The sequence below is a fragment of the Diplotaxodon limnothrissa genome, linkage group LG20 (assembly GCF_057381915.1).
Source record: "Diplotaxodon limnothrissa isolate DT_005_m linkage group LG20, D_limnothrissa_male_GT1.1, whole genome shotgun sequence".
NCBI classification, from domain to species: domain Eukaryota; kingdom Metazoa; phylum Chordata; class Actinopteri; order Cichliformes; family Cichlidae; genus Diplotaxodon; species Diplotaxodon limnothrissa.
In genome coordinates, this window is record NC_140615.1 from 3,423,532 (window position 1) to 3,446,510 (window position 22,979).

The 22,979-nt window shown below is 43.4% G+C and overlaps 1 protein-coding gene across 4 annotated transcripts; it reads left to right on the forward strand.

The window, feature by feature from the left end:
• Window positions 1-11,439: 11,439 nt before the first annotated feature.
• nr1d4a (nuclear receptor subfamily 1, group D, member 4a) lies at window positions 11,440-21,701 on the forward strand. 4 transcript variants are annotated; one of them, XM_085344240.1, is made up of 9 exons: window positions 11,449-11,470; window positions 15,602-15,604; window positions 16,927-17,232; window positions 17,333-17,421; window positions 17,538-17,682; window positions 20,147-20,727; window positions 20,819-21,004; window positions 21,145-21,355; window positions 21,466-21,701. In XM_085344240.1, exons 1-9 carry the CDS (start codon window positions 11,449-11,451, stop codon window positions 21,660-21,662), a joined length of 1,740 nt encoding a protein of 579 aa, XP_085200366.1. In that variant the 3' UTR covers window positions 21,663-21,701. The 4 variants fall into 4 exon arrangements, with proteins under 4 accessions (XP_085200363.1, XP_085200366.1, XP_085200365.1 ...); XM_085344239.1 differs by lacking the exon at window positions 15,602-15,604 and adding an exon at window positions 16,338-16,343; XM_085344237.1 differs by lacking the exon at window positions 15,602-15,604 and having other exon boundaries at window positions 11,440-11,470.
• The last annotated feature ends 1,278 nt before the right edge of the window (window positions 21,702-22,979 follow it).

Here is a 22,979-nt window from a genome sequence, read left to right on the forward strand (position 1 = left end):
GAACTGTGGAACTATCCTGTGCAGAGCAGAAACCCAGCGCCTTTACCAGAAGTTCTGAATTGTACATTCACAGCCTCGAGATAAATGAACTGTGCCATCTATCCTGGCAGGGAAAACATCCTCTCACTCTTTTTCCACTTCTGACTTGCCCACTCCTGTCAGTTTTTTGACAGAAAACTGTGCATGCCTTCCAGGCACTGTCTTTAAACTGCTGACATCACAAAGTGAGTTATGTTCATTAACTCTATAAAGGAAATGATGTGTTGCAAAGAGTTATATTTTAAGTAGTTTGTACACCAAGCTGTTAAAGAATGATTTCAAAGTCCAGGTGTCCAAACTGCACCAACGGACCAGTGTTTCAACATCTCGGAGCTAAAAACACGTTTACTGTTATAATCACTGCTTGACATGCCCACATCCAGCCTTCAAAAGCCGTTAATGGATTCAGAGCTGCACAGGCAAATTTAAACGCTCCTACTGAAACAGGTTCACGGGTGATCTTGTTGCAAACGTCAGCAGTACTTTACCTGAGAAAACAATAGCCGTGACGCTTTTATCTGATGCAAAGCTGACAGCTTCCACTCTTTCAACAAGTAGCTGGTTAATGGCTCCAAAATGACAGACGCTCCAAACACAGTTGCATTCCATCACCTGAAACTTGTTTGACATCTGCCTGTTCTTGGCATCACACAAATACCATTTCCTTGAAGCAACAATGCAAAGAAGCACCTCTGTGTAATCGTTTGTCACTTAAAAAAGGGATTGTTTTTTCCTCTTTTTTTGTTAAAGAGCGCCATGACTGTCACTGTCACCTAGTCACTATTTTAAAATAATTTTTCTGCTCTCACTTAATCATAATGTCACATAACGATCTGAGTTGACATGCACTTGTGAGAAGAGCTATGGAAAGAGTGAGAACACACAGTGAGACATAAAACGCTTTGCGACATGATGAAGTCATCCTGACTGCTTGCCGTTTCCATGATGCGCCTCTCTCTGCAGTACACAACACAGAGACTTTTAGCAGTTGGTCAAGCAAAACAGGAAAACATGCAATGATGAGGAAAAGGGCAAGTGGCAGTAAGCAAACATGACAAATATAGAGAGAGGCGGAGAAAAAAAAGGTGAGGGAAGAAACTTTAAAATAGCAGCAGTGTGAAAGTCAAAGTCTGTGCTGCTAATATGTCTGTGTAGGAAGACGTAAAGGAAGAACTGGTAAGGATCCACGGAGGCAACAATGGAGGGGTTTCCCTTCCTAAACACACGCTGAAAACAATCCTCTCTGTGTAGAGCGAAGAGTAATGGATGGGTTTCACCACTGCTGCCTTTAGCCGCAGGACTCAAAGCAGCAGTCAGACACATGCAGGCCCAAACACACACACACACACATAAGCAAGCACAGCATTCAAAAGGCCACACTTTCACACAAGTTCATCTTTTTTTGCCATTGGCACAAGGTCTTTTAACGAGAACTTGGGTGGAGGCTTAGATGTAAATCCTCACATCAGAATGGCACACCTGCAAAAACAGACATAGGAAATGGCGTGCAGATAGCTTCCTGGTTAATTATAGTGCGGCAGCAGAGAGCCCCTCAATTTTCCTAAACCACCTGTCTAACCCCTCCCCACCACTTCGCCTTAATTGCTAAAGAAATTCCAGAAGAAGACAGGTATCAACAACTCCCTGATTTACCACTCAAAGTCATGTCACAAAGAAGGATTGTTAGCAGATTTTGCAATGCAGACGATTTCCTGGCTCAACTGCTGTTTCAGTAATTCCACCAAAACCAAGGATTTATCAACAGCACCTACACACAGAAACACACAAACAAAGAGACGTACACACACAGCTTTGGCATTACTAAACTTTGACGGATTTATAGGAGATAAAGGGGCGATCGTGACTCAAGAGTTGGGAGTTCGCCTTGTAATTGGAAGGTTGCAGGTTCGAGCCCCGGCTTGGACAGTCTCGGTCGTTGTGTCCTTGGGCAAGACACTTCACCCGTTGCCTACTGGTGGTGGTCAGAGGGCCCGGTGGCGCCAGTGTCCGGCAGCCTCGCCTCTGTCAGTGCGCCCCAGGGCAGCTGTGGCTACAATGTAGCTGCCATCACCAGTGTGTGAATGTGTGTGTGAATGGGTGGATGACTGGATATGTAAAGCGCTTTGGGGTCCTTAGGGACTAGTAAGGCGCTATATAAATACAGGCCATTTACCATAAAATATTCTTTTATTGCTGTATACCATACTTAGAACTAAAGAAATTACCACTAGCTGTACAGGGTAATAAAATGTATTATCTGCTATGTATTAGTTTTAAAGTTATTGCTTTAATTGAAATACAGCATATTGCACCAGTATATGCTACTAATCAGTAATGACAGATGATACAGCATGTGAGCAACATTGATATTGAGAGGATGTTTTCAAGGCCAGTGATGCAACACTGCACACAGGTATACTGAGCTAAGGCACACACTTATCTGGTGTGCAAAACAGCAAACACATTAATAATTGATTCCAAACTGTCATGGAAGACAAGCAATTTGCCGTGGCTGCGCACCATGAAGGTAAAGCTGCTTCTGTATGGGTACCCTGTCCTTGAATAAGGCCCAAGAGCGCTTTGCTGAAGGCGAAAAGTGCTGTGACATTTTTCTGCCACAGAAATGAGCTCGGCTTCTTCCACTCCAGATGACACGACTTGTCACACTGATAGACCAAAGCGGAGGGGAAACATAGAAACCACTGGCCTTCGAGCAGGCCTCCCTCACTGGGCCAAGTGGCTGTTTATTTCCAATTCACTTTAATTAGCCTGTTCCTCATGCGAAATACATCCAGTTCACCGCCAAGTGTCAGCAGGTGGAAAGCCAAGGGATTCAAGGAAGGCAGTTTACCGTGGCTTTGTTGCTCACCAGTGGAGCGACAAAGCCAAACACTGTGGAGGACACTCTGAACTCTATCTGATATCCAGATCACACAGCATTAAATGCACTGTGTTACACATGGCTGTAACAAGCTGAACCTGTTAACCTAGCGCAGATGCCAGCATCAATAAATAATCTTCTCTGACATCATAGCTAAATAACTGTGGGAGCACAATTAATAAACATCCCACAAAACTAAAACCGGGGTTACGGGCACACCTCACTCCAGAGGAATTAGTCTCCGTTGTTTAAAATATGGAAAACAACACTCGTGTTTTCCAAGTGTTCATATGGTGGTTATAAAAAATGGAGAAAAAAAACAGGTCAAGGACTGGTGACTCCTCTAGTGAATACACATCAAACACATGCAATTGTGTACACACTGACACACACATACACACGCACACATATGCTAATAATAAAGAGCTCCACAGGCACTGGGTAACACTTGAAACACTCGCTAATAAGCACATGTGTGCACATGCAGGCATACACACATGCTCGAGTATGTTTTCACGTAAACTCTGTGTCGCTCTCGTGTTTATGAAGCACAAAGAAGCAAACATACTGAAACAGGCGCATCCAAACAAACACGTGTGGGGACGTTTTAGTGTTTACACATGAAAATCTGCTCGGACTTTGTAACACAATGATTAATTGTCTCAAAGTCTCTCAAGTGTCTCGCACATTCGGTCTCTGTCTTCAATTAAAACGGCTGAACCAGTCTCAGAAGAGAATGCACTCTCTCACACACACACACAGACACACACTCTGTTAGCAGTAAAAGAGAGAGAGAGAAAAATAAAAAGCAAGCATCCACGAAAGTTAGCGACTCTAAACTTTTAAAGTTCAAATTACTTACGAGATGTCGAGCTGATGATGCAGACGGGGAGATAAAGCACTCGACAAAAGGGTCCGATGACCGGAGCGAGCCAATGAAAAGGAGGAAAGATGTGTGCACATTCAACAGAGTCCTTCTAACAGCAAAGACAGAGCAGCAGTGAGTCTCTCTCTCTCCCTCCCTGTCTCTGCCACCCTCCTCCTCCTTTTCCAGTCTCTACCTTTTAAAAATCAGTCTTTCACTCTCCAAATACAGGCACACACTCTCTCACTCACTTAGAAATAATTATACTCTGATTCATAAAGCCTTCCTTTGTCACGTGACCCCGACGCTTCAAATATACAGCACATTTTTTCACAAGCCACAAAATGCCTGGAGGGAAGAAAAGGGCCCAGAGAGCTTAAGTTTCTGTTTTTAATTCTCTCTCTCCCTTCTTTGTCTCTTGGGTGAATTATTTTCTCGCCCCACCTCTTAACTTCTTGGCTGAAGAGTCAGTTTACCTACAAATTGTTTGTGCATGCTGAACCGCATGTCGTGATCTTAGATCATTTGTGTTTCATCAATAAGTTAAGTAGGTTTATTAGGAGAGGATGTTTTAGTATCCCGAAGAACACAGATCATCCACTTTATATTGTTTTGATTTAACACAGACACTGTTTTAATAGCGAGCCAATCTGTTTATCCCTCTAAGAATTTCTATGATGTTTCGCTATGTAATTTATCCCTGGTGTGATCAATTTATGGAACAATCTTAATGGACTGTCTGCTCGGCACAGGCCCACACTGAAGGTGCTCCTTTTGTGTGACTCATATTTGCATTGGCCTGCGTTTTACTGCTTACAATGTTTCTGTGCCAATCTTCCCACAGTTGAGACAGTAACTTACTACTATTATTGCTATTACTAATGCTGCTACAACAACAGCACTTAACATTAAAACAGCAAGCATGAGGAGCCCTTTGAAACCCATTAAGCCAGTATTGGACACCAAATAATTGATATAATAACATTTGGCACTGGGATTAAATAAAAAACAGAACTGGGCCTTGACTGGCATGATTTTTATTTTTTATTTTTTTTTGGGGGGGGGGGATACATGACATTTGCCTAATTACTGACAAACTTTATAAGGAATAGTTTGGGTTTTTTGTTTTTTGTTTTCTAAGGCAGAAAATGTGTTTTTAAAAAAGCAGACCCATCTCTCTAAATATATCACTTTGGTTCCTGAATCGAAACTAGCGTTGGCACATAAGCTGCAAGGAAGTCACGAGTGAGATGGCAGGGCTGTGCAGCGACAGCAGCAGATCTGGGTGTGCCCCTGAACGTGCCCCTCTCTCCATATGAGATCATATGTTTCAGATCTGTGTTTATGTGTTTGTGGTTCTGGGCGTGTGCCCTGTTTTTTTCTGAATGTCATGTTTCTCAAGTTGTTTTGGTTATGAGGAGCACCTCAAACCTCAAAACTGGGAGGGGAAGGCACACCTCAACTGGCACCTAAACAGGCACCTCTTCATATCGACTATGGTTTCTCAGATTTACCCCCCCCCCACACACACACACACACACACCCAAAAACAAAGAGAAAAAAAGGAAGAAGAACAAACCACATACGGTCAGTGTAACTACATGCCTACTTCATTCAAACAACAGATAGGGAACAGCTAGTCTAAACAAAGCAAGTACAACACTAAAAACAAAATTAAATCAGAACTAACCTATACGTGTAATATTTACTCTGGAACTTCATCTAAAGTCGTGACTTTCAGGCCTGTTGGCCATGCATCACGGCACAATCTCCTAAATAAGATAGAATAGAATAAAAATATCCTTTATTGTTCTTCATTGGGGAACTTCATGAATCTCATAAAGCTCATAAATCTCATGGTCTGAACCGGAACTACCAAACATTGCAGCATGTGGATTTTTCTGTTTGTCTCCAAAGCTACCTGCACATCCACGGCCGTCCGCCTATTCTGTTTGTAAACCTCAGCAACTGGCCTGATGCGGAGATAGATCTTATCCTCAAACACACTGACCCCAATATGTCTGCGGGATAAAGTCAAGCCATCCTAATGAGGAAAAAAAACCTTTCGGCTTTACTCTCGTTATTCCTGTGAGCTTTCGATCTTTACGAACACATGTGGGCTACAGTAGCCCACCAAACTGTTCCTCCAGACATTTCTGATGCCGGTAAAAAATCAGGGTGAATGAATGGATAAGTGGCGAGAGGCACTGTTGCCTTTTTGCAGAAACCTTATGTTCAGGAAGCACAGATCTAAGCCACACTGCAAAGAAAAAAAAAAAACTTTGGCTGATCTTTATCTTGTTTATATTTGATTTATGTGCTGCTTATGAGGCTACTAAGGCTGATAGAAATCCCTTGAATGTTTATGAAGCACTACTAAATCAGCAGTTGTGTAATATAAAACAAGAAAGTAAATATAGCCATAGGATGCTTAAAAAAAATCACCAATTCTAATATGAGCTTTTCAAGTATGTGTGCAGCCATCAGGCCGACTTAGACCATGCATCTGTGTCAGAATGTGTAGTCAAGTGCATGAAGAGTATTGTGTGTGGCGGTGCACGGAGCATGCTGTGGCCCTTATTAAATTATGACAGTGAGCTTGGGGGGGGGGGGGGGGGGGGGGGGGGGCATTTGAGCACTGTGCAGTTGCAGTAAGTGTGTGGGCACCCGTGTCTGCGTGCATGGATGAGTGTGTGTAGGCAGTAGCAGTGAGAAGGTCAGAGGTTACTAGTGTTTGTGTTTCAGTGTCAGTGAAGTGTGCTCCAGGCTGAGATTTATGATCATTGTGTCTGGGAGGCTGCAGAGTGGGGGGATAATGAAGACAGATCAGGGTGCTATCTCTCTCTCTGGGCACCACTGGAAACATGGCCTATGGCCCTTGCCATTCTCGTATCATTAACTTCAGCCCGTGACATCATAACACACTGCCCCTGACATCAATCCTAACACAGTGTGCTCTCACAAGAAGTCAAACACAGAGAGGCAATTCCTCACAGGAAGTCATCCGGCAAACACAGGCATTGTTGAGCGCATAGCTTTGCAGTTTCTCCGGGTGTGTTTATGAAGATATGAAATATTCATGGAAACATCATACTCGGGCGTGTGTTTCCACTTTAGATTCCACGTATTTGCATTTGCGGAGCAGAGAAGTAGAGGCCTGGGGCTCGCCGGCAGAGGAAAGGGAGTAAGGGCAGAAAGGAAAGAGGAAAGGGGGGATGATGCAGGGTGCAAGAGAGGGAGGAAGTGAGGTTAGAGGGGTTAAAGTGAGATATGGGGGGGTAGTACAGGGAATGTGAGAGAAAGAGGTGTGGAATAAAAAGAAAAATGGAGGGCCGGTTTGAGACACAGATGGATGTGGTGGAGTGGGGTAGGTTGAGGGGAGCATTGGCGGTGGGGAGGTGAGAAGGGGGGCAGGGAGTCGGTGTCAGTGGCGGCGGGTTTCAATCAGTAACAAGATGCCTATGATGAGATCACTATTTCCCCACATTCAGATTGATGTCATGAGAAGTTTGGTGCCGCGCTGAGACGGGCAAGGGACGCAGGGGCAACGGCACACAGCAGCTCATTTGCACAAACACATTTATGCACACACAAATGTACGCACGCCTGCTCTTTCTTGGTTAGAGTCTTATACACACATCCTGTGAAATGAAGGAGCTCATTCATCCCACCTGGCAAAGTGCGCTCATTTAGAGTCCAGCAGCCTTGAAGTAAAAACATACACAGAGGAATACTACTCACAGGAAAATGAGTTACTCATGAGCAAAGGAGAAATGTATGTGCAAGGGACCGGAGGGCATATACCAGTATGAACTCCTCTAACACAAACAAATGAACAAAAAGCTTTGAGCAGAGACAAGAGGGAGCCAAAAAAACTGTTTTACTACTACAGAAGAAATAAGAGGGGGGGGGTAAAAGTGTGTGTGTGTCGGCACTTTTTGCGCATAACTTCGGGTGCATCCAGAGTTTGTCGACACAGCTACCAGCGTGTGTGCCAGCACATGAGCGCTCTGCCTGATCCCCAACATGTGTGAACGGTTCTCCTGTCTATACTTTCCTCAAAAAAAAGAAAAATACAAAATCAGCCATGATGTCACCATGAACCCATCTTGAACCCACCTCTGTCAAAAAGCATTACTCCAGCCCTCCCTCTCCCTGCCTCATTTTCTGTTCCACCTCTCCCTCCTTCACACTCCTGCCTCTCAAATTCTTCACTGAGCTCCTTTTCTTTTTCATATTTCCGTATTTTTCAACATTTCCCCTCTCTGGTCCATGTCTCTTTTTTTTTCTCTCCCCCCTCCCTTCTCTTCTCATACTAAAGAACACAAGCTCTTTTTATTCTGGCAAGCATCATCTAATTGAATCACCAAAATGCACAACTGTTTGCCAAAAATGCCAGGATGTTCTGATTATCATAAATTTTGTTTAAGCTGTGGTTTTTCAGGGAGAAAAAAGAAAATGCTCCGAGTGCACGAAGAAAAGCCAAGAATAAAATAAAAAAATAAAAGCAGGAAAAAAAGAGCGATTGGGGAGAATGCAAATGAAAGAGGGGAGAGGGAAAGAGAGAGCAGTGGGGAAGAGAAGGGTGGTGGGGGCAGCCAGAAGGCAGCCAGAGAGCCACATATGGAAGTGATTCTGTAATTACTGCAAATCTGTGAGCTCAAAAGGAAAGGTCTTCTTTTCCATGCCTCCTTCCCTGCATATAAAACTGCCCTTGTGAGAAACGTGGGCACTAAATACTGCACAGGGAGAGTGCACAAAAAAGTACAAGTTTTCCTTTTCTTGAGCACTTAGGCATATGTTTAGTATGCTGAAGTCAGACAAAGGTTTAGTTTTGTGCATTTCTGTACAGAAGGGGGAAACAGAACAAAACTAATCATGAGGCTAATTCCGCACATTCTGCTACTGGGAAATTTCTGAGCTCAATCAACCATCCTGGACGTCAATCTAAGACTACTTTGGTGGTTCATTCTGGAATAAACTTCTCATCTACCGCACACCCGGCGTCATTCACATAACACGCAACAAGACGTGTGTGTGTGTGAGGCAGGGAGGGAGTGGGCGGTGGGGAGCCGGGTGACAGACGAGGTACGCACAGGCAGAAAGACTGTAAGAAAGTGATGAAGACTGTGTTTGAAGCCCCGGGCAGAGCAGTGCTCTCTGCAGGTGTGTATGTTGGCAGAGACTTCTCTCTCTCGCTCAGTCCCCGAACAGTTTCAGCAGCCTGTAATTATCCCGTGCCCTGCCGTAACGTGTTCTAATGATGAGTGCGTGAGTCTTCGCATACATACAGTAAACACACGCCCGGGTTGACGCCGTTTGAGCTCCGTTTACTCTTAGACACATGCAATTAATCACGGCGGTAGATGATTTATGTAAAGTACACAGTCTTACCTTCTTCTTCTTCTTCTTGGCCTTGAGAAGTTTATGCTTCGGCTTCCAACGCGAGCTTATTTATTCCACAGAAACTAAGAAGACAGAGGTTTTCTGTGAAGGAGACAAAGCAAAGTCAGTTACAGTCTTTAAAGGTGTCCTCTTTGGTGTTTGCTCTGCTTCAGGGATCTTTCAGTCATTTGTCAGATTACGATCCTTTGCCAGTCGGTCACTGTCGCGGTAGCAGCTTCAGGGGCGTCGATGGGAACCACCGTGCGGACAGATTTATGACACTACTACGCCACCTAGTGTGCGAGGGGAGGAGTGCAGCAACACTTCCGCTCAGTACGATGGAAACCACCACAAAGGTGAGCAACAAAAAAGTACACGTGTCAAAATAAAATAAAGAACACTTCAATGTGAACTTACAGAAGCTAATAAATACTAAACTTTTCCTCGTTGCCTAAAATGATATCTAATTTGAAGGAATGCAAACTTGCTATTAGCCTACTACTATACTACTACTACTATTACATTCGTGCAATCTTATAATAAACATAATAGGCTATTTAATACAGTTTTCCGACGTTAACATTCTCCTTATTGGGCTAATAGAGTCATTCAGTCGAATAGGGCCATTAAAACAATTAACTCAGTAGATTGGCTGCTGAGAAAGACTAAAGGGTTTTTTTAGGTTAGCAAAATAGTCAAATAATTTTCATTACATGTTAAAGCAAGACACTTCTTCCTATAATAAAATCCATGATAAATCCGTTTATTATTATTGTTGTTGTTGTTGTTGTTGTTGTTGTTGTTAAGAATAAATTAGAAATAAAGTAAATGTTTGTTTGACTTGATGGCTCGTTTGTTTTTATTAAAATTAGCCTATGTCTAGGGTTACTTTAGATATTTAAGCAAATAATAAAAACGTGTTTGCGGCATTTTTTAAAGTAGAACGGCTGGTTTTCTACACAGTGGAATCACCGGGAGTCACGTGCATTTGTGCTTGTGATCTGAAACACTTGTTAAGCGTTAATGCTTTGAATTGCCACCGAGGGGCGCTTTCCACAAGTTACCTCCATACGCGCCTGCTTGTTCAAAGCTAATGTTCAACGACTGCACTATCGACAATTTGTTGTCCCCAACCAATTTAGAAACGTATTTTAACTATTAATAATAACAATAATAAGGCATTGATGCAATAATTCACCCTCACACGCAAGCCACGGGCAAAAAAAAACAAAACGCGAATATATCACAAGCGCACAGGATCCACATTTTGCTGAAATTCCAATTTTGACAAATGCTTTGTGTTCGCACGTGGTCTCCTCAATGAGCATGTTGTTCATAAGTCCACTCGCGCGTCTACATTTTCCCCTGGCACATGCGCTTTGGACTTGGCATTTGCATGATGTTTGGCATGTCTCGATGTTTACCATCCGTTTGCGGCGCTGCTTGTCAGAGCAGTCACGGTGAGCCACGCCTCTTGTCCATGTGCTCCATCCTCCAATCTCTCCATCCCTCCTCACCACACGCTCTGTATTTTGCATAAAATGTGTATCAGTAGGGCAGCGCTCTCTCCGGCACATGCACCGCGCACATGTAGCGTGGCTTTACTGAACACACACCACACTCGAATAAGCGCATCAAACTCCCCTCAGCCCCGGATCCCCGCCAATGAAAACGCACAAGAGCGTGAAGGAGAGAGAGGGAGAGACGGGACTCCGCTACATACAAAGAGTGAGCCAAATCCTACACAAACAGCCACAACACAAGTTGGGGAGAACGGAAAAGGCGGTCACATTTCCTACTCACCTGCAACGTGATTGATGTGGGTGTTTGTATCAGTGGGTGTGCAGCTTGTGTCAAGTCCGACAGTGTGTTCAAGGATATGCTGACTCCACTTTCCTGGAATTCGTGAGAATAGTTTAATCTTCGGTCGTGCAACATCACGCGCGCTAGAGCTAGAGGTGCAGTACTCAGAGAGCAGAAGGTATCCAGGTATCATTGGTGGAGACCAGTGTGACTAATTCAGATCTAACAGAAAAGAGGTGCCATCTACTGAATCACCTACAGATTACAGAAGAAGAAAAAACAACTTCACCAGCACTGGACTCTTTCCAATCAGTGCTTCCTATTTTTGCGCTCTATGGAGCAGGTGTTTTGCGCAAAACTCTTTTTTGACTTTCTCGTCTGCCTTTAAAAGACGTTTGCTCCAGTCTAGTGACGTGACATTCACGGAGGTCTGCTATCAAGTTTATCCAGAGGTTTAATCATCCACAAGAGAGAAATGGATAACAGCCCCGGCGGTGGTAAGATTCTATTTTATGTTTGGCGTGCTGCAAATGTCTAGCAATGGTGATTATGACAAAAGTTAGAACTGAACGACTGATGGATATTCATTCATGTTGGTACCAGCGATCAATAAACGATAGCAATTCAGCTCGATTTGATCATAATGTGTTATTAAGTGTAAAACAGAGCTGATTTTGATTGAAATGAAGCAGAGCTTAAATGAATACATCACAGAAATGCGATATCCCACTGCTTTAATAATTGTGCAAACCACTGATTTATTTATTTATTCATTCATTTTTACTTGTGGCGATTTTTTTTATCATTACATGCAGCAACGAGTGGATGAACTTTAATTTTGAGGGTTTTGTATTTTACTCATTTCTGAGCTGAGTGGTTTTAATTAAGACTGTGAATTTAAAGGTCAAACAAAACCCGATTTTAAAGTAAAACTTCATGCAAAGCTACCAGGACGTTGCTGTGCATCGTTCAAATGTCCGAGCGCAACAACGCCTGGGAAGGTGAGCCGCTCGGGACTGAAGGGAGGCTGGCCACTTCCTGTTTCTCCCCACGAAAACAAACTCACGTGGAGTTACAGTATGTTGGCCGGCACTGTAATCATAATCTGTCATGCCAGAATTTAAACTGCAGCCCTGTCATATCATGCAGAAAAACACTGTTTGGCGTAGGGGGCGTGCCTGTTTTCCTTTATCAAAGCCATTGCTGGAGTGCCTACAATATAAAGGCTGATAATGGAAGGACCTTTATCCGTTAAGTGGTATTAAGCAGCGTTTTCTCGAGATCAGTCAAGGGTGCACATGCTCTCTGCTTCCCTCTCCTAATTGACGGTGAATCATTTACAACAGCCACGGTCACGTTCTGGCACAGGTGATGGACGCACCCTGTGCAATAGAACTGGAAACGAACCCACTAACTGTGTTATGACTTTGAGATTTCACTGATAAAGTGGGCCAGAGTAAATAGATGAATAATCATATATTAGCTGTAGTATTACTCAGCCGATAAAAACAAAGATTGGGGTGCTGAGTTTTGTTGTTTGTCTGTCCAAGAGGCAGAAGCAGTGAAGCAGAAGGTTTTTCCAAAAGTTTTTATATCTTTATTTAACTGTTTATTTATATTTTTCTTATTTATTTGTTCAATTAATAAAATAAAATGTCTTTAATGACATCCCACTTTTTCCTCATTTTGTAGCCCTTAATACTTCAAATGGTAACCACATTGGCTTGACCTTTAATATTTCAATAATGTTATTGGGACCAAACATAATTAGATTTATGAGTTCAGTCATCTAAACAAAGCTATAAACATTATTATAACCACATGCCTCCAATTGCCAAGGCTGTTGAAGAATGAGTTACAGACTGAGTGAGTGAGTTGTTGCATGTGAAGGAGGCATTCACCCAAAGGTTAATGCAATAATTTATTCATACATAAAAGATCTTATAACTCAAATAATAGACCCAAATTCACGATATATAGCTTAGCAGGCTTGTTATGTAATACTAGTAAACATAATGTAGGGGAGTAGGCTACAGTCAGCTGGAACAGGTTACACAGGGCCAATTATTGGGGAAATATAAATCAGTAAAAACTAATATTTGGAGCATATAATAACATACAAATGGTTGGGAACGCATTGGAAAGTATTTATCAACATTAGTATTCACATCAGCTCTTTTTTTTTTAAAGGCAGTTGGACCAGGGTGTGGAAGTCAGAAAACGTTTTATGACACCTGCAATGACAGCTCTGTAGCACTATAATAGTACATAGCTACAATGTTTGCTCGCATTTAGCCGTCAAATGATAACCAGATGGTGTAAGCAAAATTGGAGAAAAAGAAGAAGTTCTATGCCCTTCACTGCTTAACTTCAGGGACTTTAGTTTCCTCTCTAAACCGTCCTCTGGCACACCCCTGGTGGAGATCTTCTGCAATATTTTCAGCATCATTAAAGTATTCAAACCATTTTTCGCCATTGGCTGTAAAAGAGTGCGTTGGTGCTAAGGCTGACTAACTGGCACAAACATTCAGACAAAAAGCCCCGTTTTTGTCAACATTATGTCCTCAGTGCTTAAACATTTGCTAGATAGTAATCCAACCCCATTATTTTTGAAGTATGGGGGGAAAATAGGCCATATAAATAGGCTAGAAGACGTTTCAAACTCGGGAAAAAATGTGTATCCCAAAGTAAGACACCTGTGTCCTCAAAAATATGAGTAGCCCTATCACAATATAGGCCAATTTCTTGTCAGCAGCCTGTATCGCTGCACCACTCAGAATGGAAGATGCTGAGTGGTGCAGCTGACCTGAGTTACAAGTGAACCAGTCCTCTGGTTATAAATTAAGACTCAGCCAAATAAAAGAAAACAATTACATTTAACATCCCAGGGCATGACTAATCACAAACAGATGGATTTTGAATTAAACGTGTTTCTATCTTCACGCGAATTTTCTCCGAGATACTTTGGTCTGGTCACACACTGACACACAGTTTTCGCCCTGCTGTTTTAAACTTAGTTGCACCGCCCGGCTGTGCTGCTGCTGCTGCTGCTGGTGCGCGGTCAGACCACCCTGCCGCATAACATGCTGCTCTATTTAATTTGGCTCTTTAATTATAAGCCTCTGGCGGACTGTAGAAGCTCTGGCTCCCGGCTGGAGCGCACGCTTCACATCTTCCCGGCCTGTCAAAAAGCCCTCCTCACGTGGCTTCCCTTGCAGAGCCGCGTGCGACGCGTGAGATATCCGGGCCCTCCTCCTGCCGCTACCCCGCTCTCACGGACGCTTCTGTGTTGACGATGCCGCCTGCGGTGGTGGTGAGGCAGAGCTTGGTCAGTGGGTCAGCAATTCCACACGTTAACTCTTTTCTCTCTGGTCACGTTTCCCCGCCTCATGCACCACTTGCTTCTACTGAACACCGCCCCCTCCTTTCATTTAAATCAGTGCGAGCTTGCAGTGTGGTACAAAGCTGAGTCGATTTTGATTCTGCAACATCTGTCCCCGACGAATCGGTTCAGGGCACTCGTGCATTCATCGTGCGTTTGGAGTGGAACGTGACTGTTAAAATGCTGAAAGCTTGCATAGCAATGAAACCGACGTTTTATCAAGACCACAGAACAGACTGAAACAAGACAGGATGTTACACGACGAATCATATTCTTGGGGTCTCTAAAATAGGCCATAGCCACCCACTGTGATACTCTAATACAGCTCGCCCTCTTAATTGCATGAGCCAGAGCTGCTGTGTGATGCGGCACCAGTTTCGAGAGAGCTGCTAGAGGCACATAGACACAATTCTATCAAGTTCCTGCGATATTGACCTACTTTCACGAGCCCGAGGTAACAAAGTCTTCTGCAAACAACCCAAGTAGAAACCTGTGTTCAGCATAGCACAAACTCATTTCATTGGCCGCAGAGACCTGCATATTTTCTGTTTTAGAATAATACTAATAAAAAAAATAATATTTTCCCAGAAAGTCGGGATCTATATTTAGAAACTTTACCCCCAGGGGAAAAATTATGACTGTAGTCACTTTAACTGTGCTTCTATCCACTTCAGCCAGTGAAAGTAAGAGATAAAGAGGGAAACAGAAGGGAGAGAGAGACCGCCTGTGGAGGATCCAGTGCTCACGTTTCTCTGCCTGCTTTCTGGTCCCAGGCAGATTAGCGTTTGCACGGGTACACTAAACTTAAGATGGGCAGTGACCGCGTCCTCAATTGATGCTGTCTGCGTTGACCTGAATTGTGGGAATCTTGTGCACGTTGTAGCAAGGTGCATGGAAATCCTCTGAGTACGTGGGAAATCCTGTGCAAGGCACAGGATCAGACAAAACTGGAGTTTGGTTCAGGTGCTTTAATATGGCATGTAGCCTTGCAGGAGTTGCATTACCTGTGTTTGCAATCAGTAGATCAATACATTCCTGTATGTATTACAGATCTTTAATAACCCTCCTAATGGACTATTTGCATAAGATGAAAGATAGAGTTTTATCTTTTAAACGAAAATCTATGTGTAGAACAGAAATGAATTACAGCAGCACTTCACAGCCTGCTTGGACACTTCCTGCACCACTATTCAAAAGCAGAAACGGATTATTCATTAACAGCGTTCACAGTACAGTGGCTCGGGAGGGGGTCATTCATAAACACAAGGCTACTGTACATGTGAGTCTTCAGGTGGACATGCAATGTGTTTGGGTGGAGTGAGTCGGCGTGGGCTGGGCATTCACTGTCTGCGTGTAGGCTCACAAGGAGGTGAGGCTCAGGTCTGGTCTGCTGGATCTGTCTATGACTCTGGCATGAGTCAACAAATCCTCCAACACGTGCTGGTGGAAGGATTATCAAAACATTTGCGCTAAACAAATGCTGTTCGCAGCAAAGGGATCGGTCTCCAGGCACATTCAGCGAAAACCAGCGTGCCACTCTCAGCTGCATGTGCAAGTTTGAAAAAAAAAAGAGTTTTAAGTTGGAAACATATTTTTTAGACTGCTTTTAATACTGAAATAAGTGCGTACAGAGCCTAATTTGTAATCTTGAATGTGTCTCTAGTCGACTCTGCTGCACACTGCCTTGTTATTACGGCAGTCCAAACCACAAAATCGAGGTTTTACCTTTGCACAAAAAAAAAAAAAAAACAGAAAACAAAACAGAAAACAAAAACGTGACTCACATTCTTCTACTGTGGAACGACAGTAGCAGAGGCTCGCTGCTACCTCACGCTCAGTGAGTGAGGGTGGCGGCGGTTGGGGGCTGTCCCATTCAGCGTATGTTTATAAACACAGATCTGACTTCAAATTGTGTTAGATTTCAACACGAGACTGCGGATTTGGTTCGGCCAGTAACCGTGTCAGGAGTCCACGCATGTGAGGCGGCGGTCAGGTGTCGTGCTGTTAGCTGGCGCTGGGCACGGTGCCAGGGGAGCGAGGCTATTATTGGAGCGGAGGAGGCAGCAGACCCCGCAGACACGTGAGGTCGTGTCTCCGCTCATCCACAACGCCTGACTAGAAGTGAGAGAGCGAGAGAGAAACGAAAGTTCGGAAACAGCCACAGTTGAATGACAAAAAAGAATCCGCTAATATTTACAGGTGCTTTAAGACTGCATGACGCAAGAATTATTTTTAAGTGATTCTTCTAGTGTACGTCTCTCTGATTCGTTGCTGTGCCATCGGCAGTCTTTTTAGCGCCCACTTTATCCTCTTGAGCGCACCATTACGCCTATTACACTCAGCGTGCAGCGACGTCGCTGCAGATACTCAGAGCCGCTGTCCACAGATTGTGCAACATTACATCACAACACATCCACATCTATAAAGTAGCCCTGCAGGTTTTCTAAGCAATTATGGGTAGCCAGATTTTTTTTTTTAAATTTATAAATCATCTAATCCAGCCAAATTTAAACAAGGCTATATTTTTTTTTAAAGTCTTTTTATGTGAACATCTCCATTCTTTCTCTTCAGGAGGAGTAATCCTGTATGCTGGCTCCTCTGGCAGTGCCAGTCCCAGCCCTGGCAGCCCTTCCAGTGGATACCAGACACAATCACCTTCTTCACACTCCCAGCCCTCATCTCCAGAGGAGGTTACCTTCACGGAGATTGGGGCATTGAAACAAAGGGCAGCTGGGTGCAACACTCCATCCTCCAAACTGGTGTTCCAATTCCCAGAGGTCTATAGTGGCCCCTCAACACCAGCAGCTACTCCACAGCATTCCTATGCACACCCCATTGCGGGGAAAAGGCCATGCGGATTCCCGGGAACTTTCACCAGTAAGTTTTCCTAACTATCGATATGCATAAATATTTATTCCTTCATATACGTATGTGTGTGTTTTTGCAGCTTATCTCACAGTTCACTTTCCTTCCTCAGAGACAGGTGGAATGGTCTTGCTTTGCAAAGTCTGTGGCGACATTGCATCTGGTTTCCACTATGGAGTGCATGCATGCGAGGGATGCAAGGTAAGGCAATAATCAGAAAGAAATGTGAAAAAACTGTGGAATATTTCATATATGTGTTGATTTTTTTGTGCCCTGGTTTCACATGGTATATATGTAAACATGTCTGTTTGTGTCAGGGGTTTTTCCGACGCAGCATCCAGCAAAACATCAACTACAAGATGTGCGTGAAGAATGAGAAATGTCTGATCATGCGGATGAATCGGAACCGGTGCCAGCACTGCCGTTTCAAGAAATGCCTCTCTGTCGGCATGTCAAGAGATGGTGAGACATCCTGACATATTTTTATTTTATTTTACTGAAATTTCTCCTCTCGCTCTTCTGCCAGAATACCACAGTGCTCTGATTAGCCAAAGCAGCAGGGAAATGGGCACACAGAAAGTGGTGCAGTACTGATATGTAGGTCTGAGTGAAAAATGTAATGCAGGAAGACTTTTGAGGTCATCATGCCAGTAGCTCAGTCACTCAGTTTGTAGGAAGACTTGCACCTGTCTTGCCCTCCTACTTTGTCACTGCACTGCCTGTAAGTACCATCTGGCTTTGTATCACTCTTTTTAAGTTACTAAGTGTCTTTCTGCTGCCCTTTGCAGCATCCACCAACACCTACCTCTATGCTCTTGTTCAGTGCAGCCCCTCCCCCTTATATGTACCCACTATGTTCCCTCAGCTCCCCTTACATCTCTCCCTCAGACAGTGATTTATGAGTAGAGGAACCTTGAAGTCCCTAAAGCTATCTATCATCGGGAAAACTGCAGCAAACACAGGAATTATTTTAGGAAATTGGAACAGGGTCAACGTGATTACCTTGTGTATGCCCATAGAACATCTTACTGCAATTAATAAGGGACAGGGCAACAATTAAGCAAGGGATGCAGAAACCATCGTTATGACAGAATTTTTCAGGCGTAACACTCCTTTCACCTCATTCTGGCTCTGAAAGCTGAACAGTGATTGATCACCTATCACCACAAATTAAGAAAACAGTTGGGCTGACCTAGAAAAACAATACAGAATCAGCCCTATAGTGTACTCATACATCATGACCTACTTGGTGTAGTTTGCCTGTTTTCTTCCTCTCAGTATGGTTTCTGCTTATCTCCACCCTCCAGTACTCTGCATTGCCTAATCTAGTAAAGAGGTTAGTGTTATTTCTGCATGTGCTTGACACTTTTGGTGCACAGCAAAGAAAAGAAAAAAAAGACGGTGGCAAAATGCATCCAAATGAGAGAACATTCAGGTTGACCCTCTTACGGGAGATTTTTGAATGCGTTAAGGACCACAACCTAGAAACCCCTTTTTGCTCAGTTTCAAGCATTACGAAAACAGGAAAACCGCAGGCAACTGACTGCAGCCCACAATAAATAGTACACCCTGATTTCACACCAGGCAGCTGTGTGACTCTGGCGCTGCAATATAGGCAAATATTGAAGTCCGTTGGCATGGTGGCACACTTTTCTTCCCGTAATCAGACAGAATACAGGAAAGTTTCTTTAGGTTTCTTCCTTCTGGTTAGATTTTAAAATGCCTTTCAACATAATTTGCATATGCAGCTCAGTAGTGTGCATTTGCTTCTTTTTAAACCATGATGACAGGGATTAAGCTCATGTTACGTTATTGGCCACATCCTCATCAAGTTACTCTGCAGATTACAAAAGCTTCTTTAGTATATCCTGCAAACTACTACTACAACTACTCTTGATCACTCAGTTTTGCACAGTTATTGTCATTCTGTTTTTTATTCTAAATTGTGGTTGTATGCAGTATGCAACTGATATATATATAAATACATATATGTATACACCACTATACCACTTATATGCTTTATAAAAGAAATCGCGTGTGCTCTACTTTCAAGTCTTTGAAGATGTACCATTTTTATCTAACACACACTTCTTCACTTGCATTCGCTTCCTGGTGACATGCACTACCCAGAATAGAGAATACAATAACCACAACTTGCTCGGTTCAGACCTTAATCCTCCCTTCACCTTAGTCAAATCTTGACCTTATAATTATATGATTTACATGATGAGTACTTTTGTCCCCAAAAGGGAGGCAAGTCCTCACAGTTTGACAGTATGACTGCACAACAGGAGCGCCACGCACACACAGTCATTTTCCAGCATCGCCATCCCTCGTGTCAGTCTTCTTCATGCTCTCACTTCTGTCTCCTCAACTCTTCAAGCCCACCACTCTCATACTTCTCCTTCTCACGATCTCAGTGCCAGTGACATCATGCCGATGTTGCCCCACTGCCCTACTTACAAATGGAGGGAGGGAGCAGTAGAGGAAGACGATAGTGGTGGATAGAGGAGAGGATGAGGCAGATGGCAGCAGGGGGTCTATAAATAGCCTCTCCAGCTGATGGTTACTGTGAGAAGGGGGGTGGGGGGGGGGGGGGGGGGTATGGATGAAGAAAAGGAAATTTTCATCTCCCCACTTGTGTGATTCACCTTGAAATCACTGTAAACAGTTTAAGCATGTTAAGCTGCGAGTTTTTATCTCTTGATAAAAATGAATAAATCTATGAATTCATTTGTAACTTTCGTTGTTGTTGAGCTGCTGATTTGGATTATTGTATTTGATCAAATAAGAAAAAGGATTACCATTTATTTAGAAAAAGACAAGAACGGAGAAATGAAAAGCACAAAACAAACATTTACTGGGATTGCCCGTGCTGTCGGTGACAGGAACCTAACCTTTTCTCTTCTGCTTGTATCTTCCTTAGCGGTGCGTTTTGGCCGTATCCCTAAGAGAGAGAAGCAGCGACTTCTGGATGAGATGCAGAGCTACATGAACAGCCTAAATGAGTCGGCTGCCATGGACATGGACTCCCCTTCAGTGAGGGAAAATCCCACCAGCACAGACGACGGTACCTCAAAAGAGGCCATTGGAGCCATTTCCAGAGCCTATCGTGACATCTTCACCAGCAACAGCAGCAACCAGGAGCGAGCATCCAAGTCAGGCAACATCATCTCCAACAACAACAACAACACATCTCCCTTTTCTCAGGATGGCAATTTTCCTCAAGTTTCATCTCACCCCTCCTCAGCTCAGAGTTATCAGTCTTGCCCAGTTACCCCCGCCAGTGTATGCCCAGTCTCCTCTAATCACAACCAACCTGCATTTAACAATATGGACAGCAATCGGTATACCTATTTAGTGTCATCAAATCAGAATCACAACAAGTCAAATGCTACAATACCTCAAAGGGGAAGCTCTGCCAATCATGACAGTTTCCGCATTGCAGGCAGTACCCAAAATCAGCCCTCCTGCCCATGGAAGTTAGCTCCAGGAGCTAAAGTGCTGGTAAGTACAAGACGCTCGCTGAATTAGGACTGCTGTATGATTCATTATTCGACAAGCTATTTATGACTTGATGTTTTTTGTCTTTTCAAAGGCCTGTCCTCTCAACGCGTGCCCTGTGTCAGGGGCAGAACGCACAAGTCAGGAGATATGGGAGTCTTTCTCTCAGTGTTTCACCCCTGCTGTCAAGGAGGTTGTAGAATTTGCTAAAGGCATCCCAGGATTTCAGGAGCTTAGCCAACAGGACCAGGTCATGCTGCTAAAATCAGGCACCTTCCAGGTAATGACATACATTTTCAGTTATACATTTTGGTAATGATAAATGCATCATAATGTGTCCAGATGTGTTTTTGGCTAAAGCATTTGTCTCACGTTTATCTTTTTGTTTTCGTCTTTTTTCACCATTTCTTGCGTGTTAAGGTTCTGATGGTGAGGTTCTGCACCTTGTTCAATGCTGGGGAGCATACAGTGACATTCCTGAATGGCCAAACTTACCCGCTGCCCACTTTGCGTGCCTTGGGCATGGGCTCTCTGCTGGATGCAATGTTTGAATTCAGTGAGAAGTTGAGTTCTCTGGGACTAGAGCCTGATGAAATGGCTCTCTTCATGGCCGTGGTGCTGGTCTCTGCAGGTTAGAGAACAACAGTTACAAATGCTGCACCGCAGTGACAGTTCGATAATGAATCCACAACGTGCTAACTGTTTCAAATCACTCACACCGGTATGCTCTGTGTTCCTCAGACCGTTCCGGCATTTCGGACACGAGGGCCGTGGAGCAGCTACAGGAGGGCCTTATCCGCGCCCTGCGTTCACTGATCACTCGCCGTCGTCCAGATGATACCACCCTCTTCTCCAAGCTGCTTCTGCGCCTTCCAGACCTCCGCACCCTCAACAACCTGCACTCTGACAAACTGTTGGCCTTTCGCATTGATCCTTAAGAAGTCCCCTCTTTCACAGACTGCACAGGAAAAAGACTATTTCACACAGAAAAATACACAGTACATACACACATACAGATATTATCTTCCAAGGGCAGGACTTCCTTCAATATTGAGGAACAAGGAATTGTGCAATTGATGAGTGTTGTTTTGAAAAGGATAAATGAGGGCTACATACATATTTTGAATTGCTGTTGATCGTCATGCAATGTTTTGAGAGGAAAAAATACAATACAATAAAAACAAACTCATGTACACGCATAAACCTCCACACCACTTGAGAGACATTGTTCAGTTAAAAAGAAAAAGATTAAATCATTGTGTAGAGTTACTAGCACCGTTCTGGAAAAAGAAAAAATCATTTGTGCACTTGCTCATTATATCCTGTATACTTAAGAATAAAAGCCAGTTCACTTCTGTTTATTCCGCAAGTCATACAGTATTAACAGACCATCACTAAGCAGCCGCTAAATGATGGATGTTGTATATGAAATTTTTTTTACTTAGGGACCACTGGTAATGATTGACCATGTGTCAGTTTGTGTTTAAGAAAAAGGGAATCTGTATATAATACATAGTGATACCTGAAATGTTAAGGCACTTGTGTGTCACTGTTTTACAAACATGCCATCTGCATCAGTACTGGAATGGGATCCCTGCTTTAACCTGCACATGACAGGATGCAGTCTCTTTCTAAGTTTTGACTAACCTTCCAGAAAACATTTGGCTCACCTTGAATTTAAATGTGTCATCGTGATAAGACAGCACGATTATAATATTATTTCACAAAAACATAATGTCTGTCACTGTACCGTATCACATCTAGACCGATGGAGTGCACATGGGGTTTTGTAGTTCCTGTGTTTATTTTTTGTTGCTGTAAATATTATGTTACCCAATGTTGATGTATCGATTATTGAACTGATATGATGGATCAGACATATGAGTTTGGTGTAATGAAGAAGAATGTAATGACCTTCCTGTATTTGGTGGGGATCTGGCTATGCCAAGGGAGCTTTGCTCAGGAGAATGTGTAGTAGGGATTCTCAAACAGCTTAGACACTCCTCCTGCTATATTAGATGATGTAACAAACCAGCATAATCCCTGAAATCACCAGCATTCACTCCACATGCACCCTTCCTCTGGCCCCAATGTTTGTCATACAAACACAAGAAATATTTTCTTTGGGTGAGAGATCTAATTTGATTGGTCATCTCACTGTTTGCTTGTTTGATTATGGCTGATTGAGCACATCTTGTACATTTTGTACATTTTTCTTCCTAAATAGAAATGATACAATGATATAAAGTTGGAAT

Coding starts and splice junctions, on each gene's coding strand:
- nr1d4a (XM_085344239.1), top strand. CDS start 11,449: ATGGATAACAGCCCCGGCGGTG. Junction 21,005..21,144: donor TAAAATCAGGCACCTTCCAG/GTAATGACATAC, acceptor TTGCGTGTTAAG/GTTCTGATGGTGAGGTTCTG. Junction 21,356..21,465: donor CGTGGTGCTGGTCTCTGCAG/GTTAGAGAACAA, acceptor TGTGTTCCTCAG/ACCGTTCCGGCATTTCGGAC.